This window comes from Halichoerus grypus, chromosome 13 (assembly GCF_964656455.1).
Source record: "Halichoerus grypus chromosome 13, mHalGry1.hap1.1, whole genome shotgun sequence".
NCBI lineage: Eukaryota > Metazoa > Chordata > Mammalia > Carnivora > Phocidae > Halichoerus > Halichoerus grypus.
The window spans coordinates 85,934,891-85,948,220 of NC_135724.1; the positions used below are offsets into that span (position 1 = coordinate 85,934,891).

The 13,330-nt window shown below is 40.4% G+C and overlaps 1 protein-coding gene across 7 annotated transcripts in view; it reads left to right on the plus strand.

The window, feature by feature from the left end:
* Positions 1 to 13,330, plus strand: part of HECTD4 (HECT domain E3 ubiquitin protein ligase 4) — a 178,521-nt gene that overhangs the window by 78,364 nt on the left and 86,827 nt on the right. For all 7 annotated transcript variants that reach the window (XM_078060946.1, XM_078060947.1, XM_078060950.1 and 4 more), the window contains exons 10-16: positions 3,408 to 3,521; positions 4,238 to 4,378; positions 9,107 to 9,339; positions 9,725 to 9,870; positions 11,429 to 11,499; positions 12,128 to 12,233; positions 12,825 to 12,945. In XM_078060946.1, coding sequence (XP_077917072.1) covers positions 3,408 to 3,521; positions 4,238 to 4,378; positions 9,107 to 9,339; positions 9,725 to 9,870; positions 11,429 to 11,499; positions 12,128 to 12,233; positions 12,825 to 12,945 — 932 coding nt within the window. The remainder of the gene's footprint in view (positions 1 to 3,407; positions 3,522 to 4,237; positions 4,379 to 9,106; positions 9,340 to 9,724; positions 9,871 to 11,428; positions 11,500 to 12,127; positions 12,234 to 12,824; positions 12,946 to 13,330) is intronic.

A 13,330-nucleotide genomic window follows, 5' to 3' on the forward strand; every position in this document is an offset into this window, starting at 1 on the left:
AAAAAAAAAAAATTTCTTTTACATTGCCATTTTCTAGCCTTCTTACCTTAGGGACATCATTTGACCTCTCTGAGCCTCAGTTTACCCACCTGCAAAAAATAAAAGGAAAATAGTATCTCACACTATTGTTTGGTGATCATATGCAATAAAGTTATGTTAGAGTATTTCTAAGAAATGGCAAAACCCCAGTTGTTCCTTTCATGTATGGTAAACACTGTTTTGTGTTTTTCCTTGAAATTTGTTTAGACACACAAAATTAAAATGTTTTTAAAATCTCTTTGTTTTCATTCCCAATATTTTCATATTCTGTCCTTTCAAAATAATTTACAGTTATCCCATTAAAGGATTATATTTCATATGTAGGCTTTTAAATTCGTACTCTAAGCCTGAAGATATAAATTTGACCTCAGCAGTTTATACAACATCATGTATCTAATATCAACCTTTAGGCCATTTCAAGTACATTCAACACATTGCATGTGTTTGGGATTTAGATATTCGTAACAACTCAATGCTCTGCCTTTAGAATCAAATTGGTTGGACTTTTTCTCAACAGCTTGTTTTCTCTAACAATTCACGTGACCAGGATGTCCCTTTAGCCCTTGAATAAATGATAAATTTACTATTAGTCTCTTTTTTTTTTAACAGTAGCTTTATTGAGATATAACTTACATACCATAAAATCCACACCTTTTAAGTCTACAGTTAGTGGTTTTTAGTATATTCAGAGTTGTGCAACCATCACCATTATCTAATTCTAGAACATTTTCCATCACTTCAAAAAGGAACCTCCCTCCCATATCTGTTAGCAGTCCCTCCCCCTACTTCCCCCTCACCCTGGCCCCTGGCATCCACCCATCTACTTCTGTCTGTATGGGTTTATCCTTGGACTTCTCATATTTATGGGATTACATATAATATATGTGCTTTTGTGACTGGCTTTTTTTTTTTTTTTTAATGTTTTTAAGGTTCATCCATTTGGTAGCAGGAATCATTACTTCATTCCTTTTTATGGCTGAGTTATATTCCATTGCATGGATATACCCCATTTTGTTGACATTTGGGTTGTTTCTACTTTCTAGCTATTTTGAGTAATACTGCTATGAATATTCATGTACAAGTTTTTGTGTAGGCACGTGTTCACTTCTCTTGTGTATGTACGTAGTAGTAAAATTTTGATCATATGGTAGCTATATTAGTTTACCCTTTGGAGGGATTGCCCAACTGTTTTCCAAAGTGGCTGCACCATTTTACATTCTCATCAGCAGCATAAAAGGGTTCCAATTTCTCTACATCCTCAGTGACATTTATTTTCTGCTTTTTAAAATTATAGCCATCCTAGTGGGTATGAAGTGGTATTTCATTTGTGGTTTTAATTTGCATTTCCCTAATGACAAATGATGTTGAACGTCTTTTCTTGTGCTTATTGGCCATTTGTATGTCTCCTTTGGAAAAGTATCTATTCAAATCCTTTGTCCATTTTTAAATTGGGTTATTTGTTTATTTACCATTAGTCTTATTAAGCTCTTTTTAGTCTCCTTGGCATGGCTTTGTCACTCAGTTGAAATTGGCCTTCACGGTGCTATTTTTTCATGAGGCTTATAGCATACATAGTGATTCTATTTTAGGCCAACAAATCAGTAAATGCTTAAATTTCTTCTGTGTCCTGTTCCACATTGGTCGCTGTCGAGGCTACTCAGTAAGTGCAAGTGGTGCTTGCCTCGAGGATCTCCTAGTCTGGTTGGGAGAAATGTTGTCAGTGTGTGAAACAAGTAGAAAATAATGTGCAATGCTGTATCACCACCTGAACCGTGGGGACCGGACGAAGTGCTGCAGAATCTGACAGAAAGGGTCATTGCAGAGGGGGGTAGAAAGGAGATATATCCTGAGGTCTTGAGTTTAAGTCATGAAAAACAGGTATTACGCATATACGTGGCCAAGTTGGGGAAAGACTATGCATGGCAAACACAATGAAAAAGAGATTTGGGAAGATTGTTTGTTGGTGGGCAGGTTGGCACAGTGGAAAGTAGAAAAGGACAGTTTTTTGTTTTTTTAAAAGATTTTATTTGTCAGAGAGAAGCAGCACAAGCAGGGTTAGCGGCAGGCAGAGGGAGAAGCAGGCTCCCCGCCGAGCAGGGAGCCCAGTGCGGGGCTCGATCCCAGAACCCCGGGATCATGATCTGAGCCGAAGGCAGACGCTTACCCGACTGAGCCACCCACGTGTCCCGAAAGTATAGTTTAGATGATAGCTTGGATCAGGCCTGATGAGGACCTGGATTTCAAAGGGGATGGGAATAAGAAAAAGGAACTCTAGAGACAGTGCTAGAATTTTATGTTTGAAAGTGGGGAAATAAAAATAGTATATATGTGCTGGTGCAGTTCCTGTAGGAATGTTTTAACTTAGTTAATCTTCACAATAACAATATAAGGTAGGTACTTCTATTATCTCCACTGTGTATGTGAGGAAACAGAGGTTCAGTACATTTTCCAGGGTCACACAAAAGTGGTAGAACGAATTCAACCCAGAAGCCTGGAGCCCATGCTTGTTATCACTGCACTATCCTGTGTTAAGGGAAGAGGCCAAAGTGTCTCCCTAGTTTTAGAGTAGTGCTTCGAAGGACAGCAACCTAGCTGTGTTTGAGTGTCCATTAACCTTTACTGAGCAGCAACTATATATAAAGTTTTCTTGTAAATGGTATTACGTAGTGATGTTAGTGATCATAATTCCTCTTGCAATGACCCTTTTGATAATCTATATTGAAAATATATGCAAAAGTTGCCATTTAATTTTTTTTTTAGAGATTTTATTTGAGAGAGTGTGAGTGCGGGGGGGGAGAGGTAGAGGGAGAGAGAATCTCAAGCAGACTGCTTGCTGAGCACAGAGCCTGACGCAGGGTTCAGTCTCACAACCCTGAGATAATGACCTGAGCTGAAATCAAGAGTCAGATGCTTAACTGACTGAGCCACTCAGGTACCCAGCAAAAGTTGACATTTTAAAAACATTTTGAAAAATAGGGCTCACTATTTAGGAGGACATTTGTGACTGTTTTCTTTTTTTAAGATTTATTTATCTATTTATTTGAGAGACCGTGCAAGCAGGGGGGAAGGGCGGGGGGGGGGGAGAGAGAGAGAAGCAGATTGCCCGCTGAGAGTGGAACCTGACAGAGGGCTTGATCCCACAACCCCGAGGTCACAACCCAAGTTGGGTGCTTAACTGACTAAGCCACCCATTTGCCCCCTTTTTTTGTGTTCTTATGTTTGTATTCTATCTCCTCATTGTTACCACCAACAGACAACAGAAAAGGTGTGATTTTTATGGAAGTCTTGTTAAGAGCTTAAAGTTTAAAATTTGAAAAGTAGACTATCATTGTGAGGCTTATTAAACAGCTTAATATTTGTTTCCAAAGTCCTTGCTTCTAGCTTGGTGTATAATATTTCGGATGGTCAGTTCACAAGTCGTGCCGATCTCATAGATGCTGCTGGAAGCTCGTTGGGGCGTGGTGCTCTTGTACCAGGATTGGGTAAGAAATGCCCACTTTTCCTTAGAAAATTCAAACTTTTAGCAATTTCTCTCAAAAAATCTTGCCAATTCCTTTTTCTTGTAAGAAATAATTTTTTGATGCCACTGTTTAATTCTAAGGATCAACATAAGAAACGGCCATAGGTGACATTCCTCTGCGTAAATTGCCATTGAAGATACTGTCCATTAGGTTGTATGATGATGCCCGTAACAAATTCTTCTCAAAGTTCATGCTGTGAAGAGGTTTATTTCCCATGAGGCATTGGCATGCTTCTTCTTGTTAGGAAATGAACATTATGTAATGTATTGGATTTTCTCCTTGCCTTGGCTCCTAGGAAGCTCATCTTTAAGTTTTGGGCTTGGTTACTAAGGCTTTTACTGTGTGTTAATGTTCACTACTCTTGTTAATACCTGGGTTTTGGGTTAAGCCACTTAAATCCTTTTGGGAATTAAAAGGGTCACAAATAAGTTAGTTACTAAGAACTGTCTATTCCATGAGACCTGTTCCATTCTCACACAGGAGTTAAAGTAGAAATTGAGTCCTGCCTTCTTGCTGAGCCCCAATCTAATGCTTTGCCAGATAAATATATGGGAATAGGGATGTGGATTGTCAGCAGCAGAGAGAGTTGCCCTTCCGTTCTTTAGCTGTGCTTTGGAGGAATATGTATACAGACAGAGGATGACATGGCAGTTGGATGAAGTGTGCTCTTTCTGCAGGCGCCTGTTACGATACAGTGAACAACATGCTGTGGACGTGCTCGAATGATTATATTGATCAGTGGTGTAATCCAGGGAACCAGGCCTTCCATTATGTTTGTCAGAGACTTGGAGTCAGCCACATCATCACTGAGCCCAAAGGTGAGGTGCACTCATGCTCTTACAGGAATAGGATTTTTCCGTCATGAAATATGAGAAAACACACATAGCCCAAGCAACAAAATGTGTCAGCAGCTTTCCCACTTTGAACTTGAAACCTAACATCCTTGTTGCCCGATTGGTTTTTTTTTTTTTTTTTTTTTTTTTAGATTTATTTACTTAGTTATTTAAGAGAGAGAGCATGATCAGGGGGAGGGGCAGAGGGAGAAGCAGGCTCCCCACTGAGCAGGGAGCCCAATGTGGGACTCAATCCCAGGATCCTGGGATCATGACCTGAGCCGAAGGCAGATGCTTAACCAACTGAGCCACCCAGGTGCCCTGCCAGATTGTTTTTATGATTAAATAAATAAATATGTAAATAATAGAGGACTTGAGACTGTTTGAGAAAAAACTGTTATGTCATTCTGAAATTGTCAGAACTTTGGTGCAAAAGTTGATTATTTGTACTTGCCATGGGATCATTTGCCATGGTAATGTTTTGCATTGATAACTTATTTATATACAAATTTAAAATTAGAATCATCAATAAAGGATCTGTATTTCTTAATATTAAGTTACTATTTTTTTTTTTAAGATTTTATTTATTTGACAGAGAGAGACACAGTGAGAGAGGGAACATAAGCAGAGGGAGTAGGAGAGGGGGAAGCAGGCTTCCTGCGGAGCAGGAACCCCAATGCGGGGCTTGATCCCAGGACCCTGGGATCGTGACCTGAGCCGAAGGCAGACGCTTAACAACTGAGCCACCCAGGCACCCCTTAAGTTACTATTAAAATCTCGTGGCTTCAAGGTCAGCTATAGTGGTATGGAGGAGCAAATCCTCTCCCCATAAAGCAATGATAAAATGGACATGATTACCAAAAACAACTATTTCTAGGCTCTGGAAACTGACCAAGGGCATACACCAAGTTGAATAGTGAATATTCTTAAAAACCACTGAACTTTGGGTAAAAACAGTGGAAGTCTGTTGTACTCTTAGCTGGGGATGCTCATGTCTCCCACCTTAAGCTTGGTCAGTGCAATATTCTCACCAGGGTAGGGCAGATCATGTAAACCAGCAGCTTTGCTTCCAGAGGGGGCTGACCTGATTTGAAGCAATACATGGAAAAAATTCCTGCCCGGCAACAATGTCAGTAACAGTACCAGTCTGAGTGGCAAACCAACAGAGAAGACTGGTGGCCTAGCTCACCTGAGCTGCTCACCTGAGGCTGTGGTCGTGATTAGGGCGAGCAGAGGACCAGCAGACTAACCAGAGATTTACTCATGAGCTCCGGGTAGCGAGGAAGCTACAGAGGGATTTGGTTAGCTACCTGTCCATCTGTGTAGAAGAAGCTGAAGAGGGTCCAGCCTAGGTGGTTCACACAGACCTGGCTGAGCAGGAGCCTACACATACGTGTGGAGATGTGAGAGGGTCTCACAAAGTAAAATCCAGGGCAGAGTTTAAAGCGTGTGACCCTTGGTGTGCTACCCCAAAACACACAGACCCAGCCGGAGGGGCATACTTACTTGGCTCAGGGTATTTGAGCACAGACTTTGACTCAAGAGTAGATGATCCCTAGGAAACAGGCTTAAAAATAAAAAAATGAAAGTACACAGATGAAAGAAAGTAACAAAGTAGAAAGAAGAATTGAAAAAAACCCAGACCAAACAGAAGTCAGTAGCAGGTGAAACTCCGATGTAGATGAAAACTATAGCAGCCTTTATATATATATATATATTGAAAGATCTAAAGGAAACTCCATTGAAAAGATGCAAGTATGATGACTATGACTTAAAAAAAAAATAGAGAATTTCAACAAACAAATTTTTGAAAAAAGAACCAGTTAGAAATTCTGGATTTGAAAAGTTCGGTGACTGCAAAGAGCAGCTCAGCAGCAGATTTGACATGGTGGGAGAAATAAATCTGCAACATGGACGTAGATAGATAGAGTCATCCTATTTGAAGAGCAGAAAAGGACACTCTTGGGGAGTACTGGTCAGGTATTTTGTAGAATGTCCTTCAGTTTGGGTTTATCTGATGTTTTCTTTTTTTTTCTAGATTTATTTGAGAGAGAGAGAGAGCATGAGCAAGGGGTAGGGGCAGAGGGAGAAGCAGATCCCCCCACGGAGCAGAGAGCCCGATGCGTGGCTTAATCCCAGGACCCCAGGATCATGACCTGAGCCAAAGGCTGATGTTTAACCAACTGAGCCAGTCAGGCGCCCCTGATGTTTTCTCATTTTGAACTGAGGTTTTAGATTTTAGGGAGGAATACCGCAGAGGTGAAGTGCTTTTCTCATTACATCCTATCACAGGGCACGTGATATCAACATGATTTATTATTAAAATTGATCACTTGGTTTGGGGCACCTGGCTGGCTCAGTCAGTGGAGTGTGTAACTCTTGGCATCGGGGTTGTGAGTTTGAGCCCCACCTTGGGTATAGAGATTACTTAAAAATAAAATCTTAAAAAAAAAAAAATTGATCACTTGGTTTAAATGCCAGCTTTCTTCAAAGTTACTATTTTTTCCCTTTCCAGCTAGAAGCTAGTCATTAAGCCCACGCTTATGGGAAAGGGAATTAAGCTCCACCTCCTGGAAGGAAAAGCGTCACAGAACTTGTGGACATATGTTAATCACCACAGTAATTAATGTTTTGAGGGAGGTGATACTTTGAGGCTATGCAGTTATCAGATTTTTTTATTCTTGAGTTAGTTTGGTAATTTGTGTCTTTCTAGAAATTTGTCCATTTCATCTAAGTTTTCTTATTTGTTGGTATAAAGTTGCTCATACTATTATAATTTTTATAAGGCCCGTGGTAACTTCTCTACTTTCATTCCTGATTTTGGTATATGTGTAGATTTACTAAAAATCATTGAATTGTGCACTTAGAATGGGTGAATTTTATCTTAAATTCTATCTTGATAAGGCTGTTGGGGGATAAAGAAACAGCAGGGGCGCCTGGGTGGCTCAGTCAATTAGATGTCTGACTCTTGGTTTCGGCTTAGGTCATGATCTCGGAGTCCCGAGATCGAGCCCCGTGTTGGGCTCTGTGCTCAGCAGGGAGTCTGCCTGTCCTTCTGCACCTTCCCCTGCGTGCTTTCTCTCTCATAAATAAATAAACAAATAAACTTTAAAAAAAGAAAAAGGTCAACTCTGTATTAGTGCCTCCCTAATTATTCTCTCCAAGCTTCTTGCTTAATCTCTAGATTATATATTCACCTGTTCTCGGATATCTAATAGGAATCTTCAACTTGTCAAAAACAAAACTCCGTTTTTTCCCTTCTCCGAATCTCTACCTGCTGAATCCCCAGTATGCTAGTATAGGGATCACAGTTCCTTCATATGCTTAAGCCACAAAATTAGAGTTCTCTAGGAGTCTTTCTCTCACAATTCTCATCCAAATGGACATCAGCCAATCCTGTCAGCTCCGATCCTCAAGATAGATCCCCAATCCACCCATTTCCCACTATGCTGCTACGACTCTCACCTAGGCATTGGCGGCTTCAGCAGTTGATCACGGTGGCCACTCCCTGGTCTTCCTTCCTACTTCCTCCACAGTTGCCCTCCTCCGCCCCCGTACACTAATTTTCACACAGTAATCAGAGTCTTCTACAGTCTCCGTAGTCAGGTCTGGCCCTCCTCTGCTCCGTCTCCTCCAGCGGCTTCCCATCTAACTCGGAATAAACCTCATTTATTTGGGTAGGTCCCAGAGACTAGCTTTCAGAAAGTCTTTGGTGAGGACGAATAGTACTAATCCAAATTATTGTAAAAGCAAGGACTCAAGACACAGAAGAGTGTGGAACCCAGCCTAACCCTCCAGTTAACATACAATTGAAAAGTTCACTTTTGGCCAAGTTTACCTTCTCTTTGGTTTTCCACGAGTCCTTTCCTCATAGCTTCTAGTGCCCACGATCCTTTTGCAACTCCCAAGTTCCCCCCCACCCGGACCCGCCTCTCCCAGATCGCCTGCTTTCCTGTTCCTTTAAGGCAGTTCATTTCAGCTGGTTTAAGAGGAAAAGCAGGTTTTTGGGTTTCGTTGTTGTTGTTGTTTGCATTTTGCCTATTATTTTCACCTCCATTCCGTGAATGCCCATGACCATCCATGGGGTGTTATTATGTAAGAGGATTCTCATGAACCCTCAAGGTTGAACTGATGGCTCTCTAGGTTGTAGTGACTAAATGAGATAAAAATGGTGAGGTACTGTGGGAGGAGATATTTGTGGACCTGGGGTGGGGATGCAGTGGGGGTGGTGTTCTATCATAGAGAAGCCATAGAAGATAGATTTTACTAGATTGGTTCCAGCATGGGTTGTGAGCGGACATGGACTGTATGCAAATCCCAGATCTACACGTAGTAGCTGTGTGACCCAGGGCGAGTTACTTAACCTCTTTGACATTGATTTACTCCTCTACAAAACGGGGCTAAAATAGTCTAAGTTTATAACAGGGTTGTAAGGTAATGCATGTAAAGCATTTAGCCCATTGTCTAGCATATAGAAAGGGCGCTCTCTCAGTGGTTACTTAAGCTCCTTAAAAATGGGAATTCCCTACTGTGTTCATTTTCACCCCAGCACTCAGTGGCAGGGAAAAGGATTCTCCAGAATTAGTGGAAGAGATGAGGGCCAAGATATTCTGTCCTAGTGCACATGTACCTTTTGTAAACCAGAGTTCTGTTCCTTGGGGGGCCACGTGTGCAGATGTCTTTCCTCACTGCGTTGCTTTTTTCATTTTTTAGAAGAGGCTATAACCACAAATGAGGTTATAAACCAATTATTGCACCACGTTGGTGCGATGTGCATACACCAACTCAATCTTCTTGCCACCAACCCCAATCTTCCAATCACAAGTGTCTTGGGCAAGCAGCATCCAATTGAAGCACACCATCTTAGCAGTATTTGTGACATTATGGAGAAGGCCATGGTTAACGGAGATACCTGTATCATACGCTGTATTCTCGTTGTCTTTCAGGTAAATGCACTGTTTTGACAGCAGTAAGATCATAGAGAAAAAGAAACCCAAAACTTGGTTTCAGCCAGCTAATTTCCACCAGAAGAAAAGTTTAGTAATATTCCCCTCTTGTATGTTAACCACATTCTAATCCTGTAATTAGAATTATAATTATATTCATTGCATTACAGTTAATGGAGTATTGCTGTAGGTAGCTCATTGCAATTAATATATATATATATATAATATTTACTATAATTATACTATTACACAATAGAGGAGATTGTGGTTAAAAATCCACCCGGATATCTGTTCATAAGAATATCTACTATGTGCTTTTTTCATAGGGATAATTTTATCCCTAGTAGAATTAGCATTTTTAGATATACCCCTTATGTTTCCGTAGGTGGTATTTAAATTTTTCTTCAGCCCACAAACTGAAAGGAATCGAGACATCATTCGACGGTCTGGATTGCTGCTTTGGCAGTTGTTGATGGCACCAAAAGATCAGATTTGCCCTGAAATTCAGAAGGAAGTGTGTCTTGCCATCAGGTAATCTGCAGATGATTTTCTTCATGGTTTTTGCAAAATGCTTCTCCTGTGCTTCATTGTAATCTTTCCTGCAGTTCAGTAGCATAGAAGTCTCTTACCCCGTCCCACAGTCGGGACCTCGTGCATAGGGAGTAATTTAACCAGAGGGGCTTGTGGCCCCACTCCCAGAGGCCCCAAGCCATGTGTGTAACTACGTTCCTCAGCCTTGCCTTTTGGATTTTGAAAGAAAAATAAAAGCAAAACCGTTGAGAGGATTTTTTGATGGTTGCAAGTGGATGTTCCTGTCGTTTAGGGAGAGTGTGTGGCAAGGTGGCAAAGAAGCAGGTTTGGACAGCCAGCAGACCTGGGTTCTAGTCTTTGCCACTTACAAGCTCGGTTCACGGCTTCCATTTCCTCAGCTGTAAAGTGTACATAAAAATAACACCTACTTTTAAGAGTTTGTGAGATTTTTAATAAGATAAACCCTGATATAAAGTGCTCAACAATATTAGCCTTTTAAATTCTATTTAAAACCTTGGTAGAAAAGATGGCAGAATTTGTGGGCCATTTTCTGTTTATTATCATTTAATCTTTTTTTTTTTTTTTTTAGTGCAATGAACTTTTATCCAGGAATATAGCCTTAATGTGACCAAGTATAATTTAGTGACCAAGAGAGAACTGAATACTTGGTCTGGAAGAACTGTCTGATGGGAGTGAGCAGAGAGGGAGGGTTTTTTTTTCCCCCCTTCCATAATCGATTATGCTTTGGGTCTCTTTCTGTATTAAGTATTAAGGCAGTAATTTAAATCTGGTGTCATGAGGAAACTTCTGAGGGTAATGGGTATGTTCACTGCCTTGATTGTGGTGATGGTTTCATGGGTCTATGCATATGTCAAAACTTGTCATACTTACACTTGAAAAATGTGGACTTTATTGTATGTCAAACCTCATTAAAAAAAAAAAATAACAGTTCTGACACTACTTGCAGTGCTTTTCATCTTGCCCTTTTGGAAAAGCTGAGATTTAGAATTCCACTTCTCAAATGTGCTTTTGGTCACAATCTGGATATATACCTGGCTCAACTACATTGACTTTTTTTTTTTTAATTTATTTATTTGACAGAGAGAGAGACAGCGAGAGAGGGAACACAAGCAGGGGGAGAGGGAGAGGGAGAAACAGGCTTCCCGCCGAGCAGGGAGCCCAATGCGGGACTCGATCTCAGGATCCTGGGATCATGACCTGAGCCGAAGGCAGACGCTTAACGACTGAGCCACCCAGGCGCCCCCTACATTGACTTTTTATAGCTCAGTTCTCTTTAACCAGTTCCATATCCAGCCTCAGACAAGATCTTATTTTGGTAACTCGTAGACACGAGAAGGAGTGCCTGTTTATCACAAAGGTGAATGGGCTATATCGTGACAGTGAATTTAGGTTCAGCCACTTTGTTAGTGATGAAGCTTCCCTCCGAGTTTTATGTAATCACACTGCCATCTTTAATACAAATACAAATTAAAATATTTAGAGTTTGGATTTTCTAGAACATTTGTTGAAAAGCTTTTTGACTTTTCTGTCCTTTCAGCTCTGGTTTAAATATCTTATACCCCGGTGAAACCGAAATCAATAACTTACTGAAGCTGGTCTTAACGGAAGGTGAGAATTATCCTTGAATTCTCCTTGAACAGTCATCCCTTTTTTTTGTCCCTAAGGAAACCACTGGCTATTAAGATAATAGATATTTCTTTTCTTCATACCTGTTAGCATTCCTCTTAAAATGTATCTGCACATATGCTAACGCTTCTACTGGGCCGAGAGCAGAAACTGTTGTGTGTATCTTCAAGCTTTATAAACCTTTTTCTATCCACACCGCTTAGTAGAAGGTGCCTGACGGTAGATGTTTAATGCACGTTAAAGATGATGACTTCTTGGGGATTTCTAAGTCCGTTTGTTTCCTCCAAAACCCAACTTTTAAAGTTAGACTAAACAAATGCAACAAAGTTCACCCTGTCAAAGACACTCTGCATTTAAAAGCAACATTAACTTAAGGAATTGGAGATCACGCTTTATGATGTACGAAGAGGTGAATTACGCTTAGATCAGGATGTACTGGTTTTAAAAAGTCTGATTGGTTGTGATGTTTTTGCTGCTGCTGTTTGTGTGAGTACATGTGCCTGGAGCCCCTAGATTGTCACCAGTCTGTTCCTTTCAGAACTTGTTTTAATACCCTCAGTTTTCTAAGTGTAATCACCAGGGTCATTTATGGAGCTTTGTTCTGTGTCAGGAGAGAGAAACAGCGGCCTCTCCCAGCTGCGGGATGTGATTCTAACCAATTTAGCTGAACAGCTTCAAAACAACCGATTTGGCAGCGAGGAGGATGAGCATTACAGGTGACGCCAGTTATGCTGTTGACTGCTCGCCTTCTCTTTGTCTCTTTCCCAGTAATTAATTTACACTTAAATGTATTTGATCAATGTTAGTCTCCTGTAATATGATATGATAATTAGCATGTTAAGTCAAAATCACAGATAAATTTAAAGATAATAAATCCCACACTTGCCCTAAGAAGGATGATAGCATTTTTCAGTTTTATCACCAGAGTACCTTAGGCCTGCAGAAAGGTTCTTAGTGGAAATAAGAGTTGGAGCTTATTTAAAAATCTTGGTGGAGGGTGCCATTCAAATCGCTGGGCTATGAGGGAGGGTAAGGGTGTGGTGAGAGCTAGGAAGGTGAGGAGGTGTTGGTTTTCTTTGCTGTTTATAAAATACTTGGACTGGGTGCTTGGGTACCATTTTGTTTCTGTAAGTTTGATTTAGATAATACACCTGGTTGTTAGCATCATTACTGAGTAAGATGATTTACTTACAGAACCAGTTAATTTTGTGTCTTCTATTTGTCATCTCGTACCAATTGTATACAATTTATCCTTTTATTATTAAACCATCGGTATCTTACTATTACATTTTTCCTGCATTTTAAAGACTAAATGATGAACTTTTACACTACATTCTGAAGATTGTTGTGCGGGAATCCTGTATCTTAATCACCAAGTGCCAAACTGTCTCTAAAGAGGATTTTCAAAAACTCCTTTCAACTGTGCCTGTAAGTAAAAATGTGTTTAATGAAGGCAAAATTATATCATGTGTCCCTGTTTTCACGTTACCGTGTTGAGGTGTGTATGTACCCATGACCGTAACACACACACTCTCCAAGGCAACCTTAGTTGATGAAAGTCAGTGGGTGACTGTTTCTCCTGGAAATACAGAACCGAACGAATCCACTTGGAATACTTTGTCTAAAGACTTTATTCCTCCTGCTTAAATGTCTTGATGCAGTAAATTGTTTGACTAAGTTTGGATGTTTTCATTTTGTTTAAAATAGGATTTCCCCTCCTGTTAATTTTCAATGTAGCATTGTTTTCTAAAGCATCACTGTTACACAGATTGGGAAGAGCCAAGAAATTCTCTTAAGGGTTTGGGTAGACTCT